At 36.4% G+C, this 10,863-nt stretch overlaps 1 protein-coding gene across 1 annotated transcript; it reads left to right on the top strand.

Annotated features, from left to right (window-relative positions):
• The first annotated feature begins 1,220 nt into the window (after nt 1-1,220).
• Nucleotides 1,221-1,646, top strand: LOC145126559 (uncharacterized). Its single transcript, XM_079061902.1, has one exon. The coding sequence runs from the start codon at nt 1,221-1,223 to the stop codon at nt 1,644-1,646; it is 426 nt and encodes a 141-aa protein (XP_078918028.1).
• Nucleotides 1,647-10,863: the final 9,217 nt, after the last annotated feature.

The raw sequence follows: 10,863 nt of genomic DNA, 5'->3' as shown, positions 1-10,863 counted from the left end.
GTGAAAGATTTAAAAAGCTTCTGGTTTAGTGCCCACATCATGGGATCAATGATTACCAACTCTACAATTGCTTATGTGATGGTCTGACACCCATAGAGAGGCGTCTGATAAATGCTTCCAGTGGTGGTTCCGTAGGTGACATGACACCAACTAAAATTCGGGAGCCGATCAAAAAGTTGGCGATAGAGCCGAAACATTCCGGAAACGAAGATGAGTGATATCCAGATCAGCCAAGGGGCGTCAAAGAAGTCAACAAGGCCTATTTAGAGTCTTAAATATCTGAACTGACAAAATCCATTCTGCTCTTGACAAAGGAAAAAATAGCTACAAAGAAACCATGTGGAATCTGCTTGAAGACGAAACATCCAACAGATATGTGTTCGTTACTGCAAGAGGATACAGCTGCAGTAAAAGCTGTCGGAGGCTATCAAAACAATTATCAAAATAATTTTCAGCAGAAACAACAATATCAGATGCCACCCGGATTCCATCAGCAGCGAAATTATCAACAACCAAATTTTCAACCAAACTTTCAGAATCTGAATCAACATAATTTTTAGAGTTTGAATTTTTAGAATCAGAACTCACATTAGCAACCTAGCAGTTCCAACATGGCCTTAGAAGATATTGTGAAGAGTCTTTCCATGAGCACCCAAACATTCCAGATAGAAACCAAAGCTTGTATCAAGAATCTGGAGCAACAGGTGTCTCAACTTGCCACTTCTGTGGGTCGTCTGGAATCTCAAGGGAAGTTACTAAGACACACAAAAAATAATCCAAAGCACAATGTGAGTGTTATTTCCTTGAGAAGTGGGAAAAGTTATGGAGGCTCAAGCGCATCTAAACCAGACGAAGCTGAAGAAGAATCTGAAGAAGTTCTGGTTAAAGAAGAAGATGTAAAAGAGCCTGAAAATGAAGCTGAGGAATATAAAGAGGTTTTGGTTGAAAAAGAATATGAAAAGTTGGAAGAGAAAGAAACTAAAAAGAATATGAAAAGTTGGAAGAGAAAGAAACTCCAAAACCAGTGAAGCCATATCTGAAAGATTACAAGCCTTTACCTCCATTCACATCAAGACTAAAGAGTTCGAAGCGCGAAAGAGAGTATGAGGACATCATGGAAATTTTTCGCAGTCGAGGTAAATCTTCCACTTTTAGATGTTATCAAACACATCCCTTGTTATGCCAAGTTTCTAAAAGATTTATGTATTTCCAAGAAAAAAATGAAATTTAGTGAAACAATAAAATCTGACAAAAATAGTTCTTTAATTTTGCAAAGAGGTTTGCCTCCAAAGTGCAAGGATCCGGGGATTTTCTCGATACCTTATAAATTTGGGAACCTTAATTCTCCAAAAGTCATGATTAACTTAGGAGCTTTAGTTAATGTCCTTCCCTATTATGTTTTTGAAAAATTAAAAATGGGAACTTTACAGAAGACCGGGACAATTATCAAGTTGGCTGACCACTCGATAGTACACCCAAAAGGTGTACTGGAGGATGTTCTTGTCCAAGTAGATAATCTGATCTTTCCAGCTGATTTTTATATTTTGGACATGGTTAATTTGGATACTTTAGATACAAATTCTATCATTTTGGGAAGGCCATTTATGAAAATTGCAAAAACAAAAATAGATGTTTTAATGGCATGATTTCAGTGGAATTTGATGATGAAGTGGTTAATTTTAAAATTAATGATGATAATTTTCCTTTTGATAATATTTATATAAATTATCTGGGTCCCAACAGTCATTTATCTGAGGGTTGCTATGAGTTTTCTAATGTTTATGTGCAAGAAAAAATTTGTAGACAGGAATTTTTCAGACATATCATAAGAGATGGGAAATGGAAAGCCTGAGGAGGTGAAGGAGAAGCTTATTTATGCTAAGGAAAAATCAGAGATGAATCTGAAAAGAAAAATGGTTTTAGAGAAAGAAAAAAGAGGGAAGGGTGATTTCTGGTATAAATCTGAAAAGAAAAGAATTTGAAAAATTCAAGGAGGAGATTCTGGAAAGAAAAATAAGATCAGAAAGAGAAAGAAGTTTAAAAATCTGAAAAACTTATCTGAAGACAATTTTGAGTCTTTCCAGCTTGTTGAACAAGTTCTAGATCCACTAATCTTGTCATATTTGAAGGGATCTAGAGTGACAAGGAAGAGAGTTGAGCTTCAGAGAAGTCTCAACCACACCAGTTCGTAAATTTGGTTGGGCAAAGTCGAGCCAACGACTTTAAAAATGGGCGCCTTTCCGGGAGGCAACCTAATGAGTAGTTTTAGCTTTTTATGCTTTCAATAAAGAGATGGTCACAGTCTCACGCAAGCTTGAGGAAATCAGAGGATTGATATAGTTACTGAAATTCAGATTTTTCGCCACATCTTCGTGAAAATCATATTTCTGCAAAATTATTAGGTACATTCATTCCTAGTTGCACCCTTTTTTGCTTTTATAAACTTTATTAAGTTGTTCATTCCTATATGAGCATTGAGGATAATACATCATTTTAAGCTTGGGGACGAGGTTAGTGTAAAAAATGCATTTTTTTTGTTAAAAAATTCAAATTTTCGGTTTTTTAGGCTACATTTTTCAAATTTTATTTTTCTTTTTGCATTGCATATGCATATAAAAAATTCAAAAATCCAAAAATATTTTATTTTTCTGTTTTTATTTTTTCTTCATTCATAAAAAAAACCCAAAAAGATTTTTATTTCTAGTTATTTTAGTTTTTTTTTTATTTTCTGCATTTAAATTTAAAAAAAAAATCAAAAAATTTAAAATTTTTACATGAGATTAGGATATTTTTTACATTCGACAGCTCTGTTAATATGAAGTGTGATAAGAACCGAAAATAACAGTCTCATTACAATCAAATTTTAAGAATTATCTCTTCAAGTGCTTTAAATGTTTTCGAAATATGAACCAACATGAGTCGGATAATTTTTACAATGTAAGTGTGGGATGGAAAAACAAATTGTGTTTTGGAAATAATTTCCTTAAATGCCTTAAAAAGAACCTAGATTGGATAACCTTTATCATTCCTTGAAGTACTGAACCTTATAGTTTCTGCGCCTTTTGAGGTTAGGAGGGAACTCTTGTTATACCCACAATTTATTATCATTTTTGAAGTATTGAGGATATGGTGGGCTTCAAAGTAAAATTCACGTCTAGTCAATATATATGTTAGAAATTGTACATCAAACAACTTGATGAAAATTGCAATTCAAAGTTAAATCCAAGTCAAGTTCAAGTCGAAATCAAGAACCAAGCAAGTTAAATATGAAGAGTTGATCAAGACAAAGAAGATGTGTGGTATAATGAGATTGATCTCTCGATAGTGGAGTCATATGGGTAAGCTTGGATTTTCTGTCCCTAATGGAGCTTACCGCGTTTACTGTACGAATTCGGAAAAAAAGGAGGGGTTGGTCAAGCTAAGTTTTTATAAACGAATTTTTGTGAAATTATTTTTAAAAATACATTGTTTTCACAAATTTAATTTGGCGTAAAAATTATTTACTCAAGCTTGGTTTGACTTTAAATATGAATTCTGAATCTGCAATAAAAGTATTGGGACTGTTGTGTAGGTAATGATTTCATTGGAGCTTCCTCGTTGTGAAATCTGATCATGTGAAAAAAAAGTGAAGTATTTTTATTTTCCTTTATTTTATTCAAAATTCTTTTAGGCCATCTATATCTTTCCACTTGTTTATAATGTTTTATCTTTTTCTTACTCGAGGGCAAGTAAGGTTCAAGCTTGGGGAGAATTGATAGCTGCCATTTTATGCATATTTTTGGGTAGTTTTTATTATCATTTAGCATCATATTTTGTACATTTTAATGGCATTTGTTTAAATAATGTTTATCTCATGTATTTTATCATAATTCCCATACTGCTAGCATTTTTTGTGTCAATTTCAGAAAGTACGAGTGGAGTGGTACTGTGACATCCCCATTTTCACGGCCAGAAAAGACTGATTTTGTTTATGCTTTATAAAAAAATCAGAGTACCTCTTTTAATAAAAATGTTGCGGAATTTGTTCCCAGAAAAACATGATAAATACATTATTAAAGCATTTCCGAAGAAATGTATTTTTATTCATTTTCAAAACATTTGGGATGTCATCGTCAATACAGAAACATAAGCATAAACAGAACTTACATTCATTTACACTAGTGATCTACATCTCTTTTAAATCTCTCAGTGTAAAGTAGCTTCATATCGACACCTGTGATCTACATCTCTTTTAAATCTCTCTGTATGAGAAATCTCTCCAAGAATGTGAAATCTCTCCCAAATCTCTCCAAGTGTGTGAAATCTCTCCCAAATCTCTCTCTGTATGAGAAATCTCTCCAAGTATGTGAAATCTCTCCCAAATCTCTCTCTGTATGAGAAATCTCTACAAGTATGTGAAATCTCTCCCAAATCTCTCTCTGTATGAGAAATCTCTTCAAGTATGTAAAATCTCTCCCAAATCTCTCTCTGTATGAGAAATCTCTCAAAGTATGTAAAATCTCTCTCTGTATGAGAAATCTCTTCAAGTATGTGAAATCTCTCCTAAATCTTTCTCTGTATGAGAAATCTCTCAAAAAATGTGAAATCTCTCCTAGTGTGTAAAATCTCTCCCAAATCTCTCTTTGTATGAGAAACCTCTCCAAGTATGTGAAATCTCTCCCAAATCTCTCTCTGTATGAGAAATCTCTCCAAGAATGTGAAATCTCTCCCAAATCTCTCCAAGAATGTGAAATCTCTCCTAAATCTCTCTCTGTATGAGAAATCTCTCCAAGTATGTGAAATCTCTCACAAATCTCTCTCTGTATGAGAAATCTCTCCAAGTGTGTGACATCTCTCCCAAATCTCTCTCAAAATCTCTCTCAACTCCTTATAATCACTCGGGGCATCCCGACCCTCGAATTTGACGAAAACAGCTCGAAAACGGGAGTCTACGCGAAAAACAGCTTTAAGGAGCCGAAACCTCTTAAGGAGCCAAAACCTCTTAAGGAGCCGAACCCTCTTAAGGAGCCGAACCCTCTTAAGGAGCCGAAACCTCTTAAGGATGCGAACCTTCTTAGGAACCGAAACCCTTCTTAGGACCGAAACCTTGTCAGAAGCGAAGCTGTCAGAAGCACCTTGAGGACCGAACTCTGCTGATGAAGAACCGAAGCCGAACCTCGGAAGACCGAAGGTCCCCTCGGACCGAACCTCCTCCCTCTCGGTTCCAATGCACCATCCGAACCCTACCTTCGGTTCTAGTGCTGCTAAGACCGAGCCTTCGCGACCTTTGGCCCCAATTTCGGATTTTCGCCTCTTTGCCCGGTTTTCGACCACGACTCCATTTTAAGTCTGTTTTTAATTATTTTAACGTGAGATTTTCACCCAAACTCGTATTTTGACATATAAAACCCTAAATATTCATATTTTAATCACATTTTGAGGAAAATCATTGCCTAAGAATAAAATCTATTTGGTGAGATATTTAGGTGGAGTGTTGACTTATCCTTTGGACAAGGACACAAGCAACCTCCCCATACCTTCATAGTGCAACCCCCAGTCACTATTCACCCATACCTAGTCAATCATTGTCCTTTTTACACTCTTTTTCAGCCATAATCTTGAACAAAAGCTGGAGAAATCCTTATCTCTCCTCCCACTTTATTCACTCTTTCTCAAGGAGAACAAACACATTCTCTCTCTCTCTCTCTCTCTCCCTCTCACCAAGAATTTGAGATTCAAGGCTGATCTTGAGCTCTTCACACACCTTGGTAATTAAATCTCTTCCCACACTTGATTTCCTTACACTTCTTCACTCAAATCATGAGTTCCTTACACAAATATCACCATAATTGTTGGTAGATCTTCGAATCTTCAAACATCTCCCAAGTGTTCTTGAGTTGAACACTTCTTTTCTTCATCATCCATCTACTGAAATCACTCAAGGTGAGTTCATACCCCTACATTTTCATGTTTTCTTCAAGTTTTAGGGGGGATACAAGTTAAAACACCAAGAACACAACTAAACTCATCCAACAGCTTTCACCAGAAAAGTTGAGTCTTATTCACAGACAGTTTTGATTATCTTAAACTTAATATCTTTCAAAACTGTATAATATGCAAATAGTTCAGGTTCATACCTTTGAAATGACTACTTGCACATCTCCATACGATATTTATACGATTTATGGTGATTTTTACAAAACTGTCTATCTTTTCAGAAACGAATTCGGACCAGTGTGTGAATATGAACATTTTAGCACAAGTTAAAGACTTCTAAAAATCATAATAAAAATTATGAATAAACTAGACACATTTTATAAACTCTCCGAATTTACGGATTCAGTTTTCGACTTCATATGATTTTTCTATGATATTTCTAAAACAGTGAAGAAAGGTTAAAAACTAGTTAACAACTTATGACTTTCATAACACTTTGTAGTATGTTGAGCAAAGTGTATAATAATAAGTTCTAAATGTTGAATGTATTTTCTTGTTAGTTTATCATCATAAACTGAAATTTAATCATTCATAAAAAGAACTCTTCATTTATTTCAAACACATATAATAAACTACAATAAACATAGTTTATGGATTTTACTACATGAAAAAGGTTTTACTCTCAAAACAAATGGGTTTTTCACATAGTACTTGATAAACTATAATAGTAATATTTTATGGATTCATATAAATAAATCATTTTTTTTATAAAAGGTGATTTCACTTCCTCCACGGAAGGGGTTTAATACTCAAACTATATGTAAACTAGTTAACGTAAATTGTGAGACACGTCTTCATTGTACTCTTTGAGTACTGGTTAAAATTCCTGAAATTAGTTATAACCAGAGTCTCTTGTAGGGAGAGCGTGATAATTGTGTATAGATCTATATTGGGATTGACACCCCACACCTCGCTGCTAGCTACAGTAGGACCTGCAGGTCTACGGGTGACAAAAGTCATTAACGTTCCGACGTCTGAAGAACGTCGCAGCAGGCATCTATGTTATAGTATGGTTATAGCGACTCACATAGAGAGTTAACAATCTTTCAAGTTTACAGGAAAATTATACTTTGAAAAGGGGTTTTATCTATTTAAAACTACAAATACGTTATAAGTACAAAACACACACATATTCTCGGTCCTGGGATTTAGGACTACATAACTTTTATAAGGAAAATATTGGATTTTCTTTGGAAACACACACATATTCTCGGTCCTGGGATTTAGGACTACAAAACACACACATATTTTCGATCCTGGGATTTAGGACTACATGACTTTTAGAAGGAAAATATTGGATTTTCTTTGGAAACATATTTCTATTAAAACTACATTTCATCTAGAGTTGTTAGGCTTCAACTATAATTGCTAAGTGTATATGTTAGAGTTATATAAGAATCTAGTCACAATCGACTTAGAATTTGTGGGTCCGCCTTACTTTCTGTTCCTTGTTTGGTTGTGGACCTAGGGCAGACCCATTATATTCGACGGTTTAATTAACTTAAATTTTATATAACTTATATACACTGGGTGATTATAGAAGGAATCTATGGGTCTAGCTAGGGTTCATTATCGCATAACATAGGAGCATTCATTTCACACTTAACAAAGGAAATAATGAATTTTCTGGAATCATACTCTATCGCTTTTACAAGGAAAACGGCTCTTTCCTCAAACAAAACTCTTATGAACTCACCAACTTAATTGTTGACACTTTTCAAAACTACTTGTATTCTCAGGAAATCAGTGAAACAGGAAACCAACAGCATTTTGAGGATGGGACGTTAAATCGTCAAACATTTCATTTTGTCATTATAATGTAATTGATTTTGAAACATGTAAACATATACTATGGTGTAACATTTTCAATTATATTTATGATGGTTGTATTTACTTTGAGCACTATTATACTCGTTGTTGTGATACTATACATGAAGTCCTCTACTCCCGGACGTTTCCGCCATCCTTGGTTTGGGGGTGTGACAGATTGGTATCAGAGCATTGTTTATAGTGAACTAGGTATATCGAACCACATAAGATATACAAACAATAAATGCATTGGGACTAAAGTCTCTGATTAAACATTTTCAAAAGACTATACTTTTAGAAATAAATAGTTTTGTGTTAAAAGTATACATACATGCATACATACTAAGGTCAGCATCATACTAGAACAAAACAAAAGTAATGATTGTTGAATGGCGCAAGTAGGCTTGGGGATGTATAGTCAGGTCTGGGAATGACATAGCCTGATCAACTATGTCTATCCCAAAAGTGATTAGCATATGCCCGGGAATGGTTGTGGTGTTGCAACAAGTCTAAAAACTTACCAACTCTATCTACAAAGAAACATTGAAAACATAAGACAAACAATGAAATACTATAGGAGTATTTGGTGATACTATAACCAACTTATGTGAAAACTAAAGACCCCTATTAGTAGGTCTATAATGACTGAGTGCATACGCTAAGGTTGTACATAATTAAAGATATTATAGACTCAGAATCTATGACTATTGCTCTACTTCTTGTTCCTTGTTTGGTTGTGGACTTAGAGTAGAGTCATTTATTCGAATATCTATTCTATCTCAGATTATGTATAACTGGTATGCACTATGTGATTATAGACGTGACTAATAAGGATCACCCCTATAAGTAATTATAGGATTAGACGTCTATTTATTATCTCTTCCACCCCTATTCTCGCACGGACATCACGACAAGATCTTACATACCAGGAGGCCCCTACTTTCCGAACCCGGAGAGTTAGTGGGTGATGAGGAAAAGAGTCGGAGGTGGAGCCAGAGGTCGACAAGTCTCCTCACATAGCCTGGGCTCTCGCGAACCGTCTCGACTCCATCGAACCTATGCCCCGTTGGGCAGCATTGATCGAGGGATGGAGTCGCCATCAGCAACAACAATCGCCATTTGGGGACGTATTGTCGTAAGCAGAGTTCATTTTACTCACAAGACCTTGTAGATTAGGTCTATGAGTATGCGCTGGTGCTACTCCCCTCCATGTGTAGGCCCGACCCCGCGAGTTAGTGATTACACTAGTCGAAAGATTTATTTGCGGTCCAAACTTTTTCTTGCAATGATGTGGTGTGGACCTGCATCAGGCTCAAAACCTTCATCTAAAAACTAAATATGCTAAAATCATACAAATAAAAGGGGCATGCGTATTATTTCATTGGGAGCAATACTACTAAGAATTCATAAGTTTATCATATATAGACTCTCGTTATGAATTGTTTTCAGAACACCATAAACAACCGGAACACGATACACTCAGAACTAAGATAAATAACTCTCGACGTATAAGCCCTTATTCAAGACTCACTATCATCTCACCTTTTTAAGCCTCATAGTTTAAAGGTGCCTTTTTCGTAGACCTATGAGGGTGCGATCATACCAACACTAATGCACCGGATCCCATCAAAACTCCTCAGCTAAGTGTGTTTGGACAAACATGATCCTAAGACGAGTAAAGCTTAACGCCCGTACGAAACCTAATTCTACCCACTACCATAACTCCGTCTCAGGGACGTTAGCAGAAACACCGAGAATAGTTCAGTAAAGTGCGAAATTTATATATGTGTATATAAATGGTAAGGATATAACTAGAGATAATCATCCCCACTCACGACATCGTTTTTTCCCCATGCAACAGGATTATGTCTTCACAAGAAGGTAACCAGCCAACAAGCTAGGCAGCAATCCTGTAGATAGATCCTGCTACTTTTCAAGCTGCAGTCATGGCAGCCGTGACAGCCGTCATGGCGCAACTCAATGCTAACAATGCCAGCAGATATGGAAGCGGTACCAACAATACAAATCGCTGTAATAATCAGGAACACCAGCGGGTGTCTACCAACGAAGGCGCCTCAGGCCACAAACCTAAGGACAAGAAACGGAAGTTTTGGAACAAAAAGGAGCGCAACCTATCTCAAAAGGCATGAAGAGACAACAACCCGAGGCTGCCCCTGCCATTACAACATCAGTCACGACACATGCCTCAACACTAGCCGCAAGGTCTGTCACCCAAGCACCAGCCATACCATATAATGGAACACTCACAAAATGTAACAAGTGTAACTTCCATCACAATGGAGCTTGTCGGGTGATGCACTGTAAAAACTGCCATGAGAACGGACATACTGCCCGTTTCTGCAGGAACCAGACCCAGCACCTCCCTTCAATCACCAACACCAGGGTAGGCCCAGTATGCTACCTATGCGGTGAAACGGGACACTTCAAGAGAGAATGTCCAACTGAGAAGAATGACGGGGGAGCAGGAGGAGTGTGACGAACAAACCAGCAGGAGCAACAAGGGAACCCTATTAGGACTTTTGTAATGTTTCCAACGACAAGAACGTTTGAGCACCATATGGTTGTAATGAATTTGATATGTTTGCTAAAATTACCGTCTTTCAAAAAGTAGTTAAAATACTCTCTCGTTCAAATCAAATCAAAGACACTCATATATGATCTTAGGATCATTACCGGTGAGCTGTGACGACTTTGTGTATACATCAGGGTTAATTATAATCAAAATACTAAAGACTTAAGCGAATAATTCCGTCTTGACTCCTGTTCCATGTCTAGTAGTGAGGTTAGGGTAGAGCCACTTACTCGACGATTTCACCAGTACCAAATTACATGCGGCTTGCATATACCGCTCGATCATAGAGTGACCTGTCGGGGATCATGATATAAAGTATCGTTACTAGCTAATCAGAACACACTCACTACCAGTGCTAGCTGTTGTGGTATGAATCATCTACAGTAATAATAACATCAATCAAAACGGAACACACTGAAAAGAAACACAAGATACTCTATCACTCTAACGAACATTTCGTACGAATTCAACTTAACACATGTTTT

Source organism: Lactuca virosa, chromosome 7 (assembly GCF_052849685.1).
Source record: "Lactuca virosa cultivar CGN04683 chromosome 7, Lactuca_virosa_CGN04683_v6, whole genome shotgun sequence".
Lineage (NCBI taxonomy): Eukaryota > Viridiplantae > Streptophyta > Magnoliopsida > Asterales > Asteraceae > Lactuca > Lactuca virosa.
The sequence above is the reverse complement of the archived record's forward strand: the minus strand, read 5'-3'. Positions and strand labels throughout refer to the sequence as shown.

Bases quoted from the DNA above. Each gene is read 5' to 3' on its own strand.
- LOC145126559 (XM_079061902.1), top strand. From the start codon at position 1,221: ATGAAATTTAGTGAAACAATAAAATCTGACAAAAATAGTTCTTTAATT.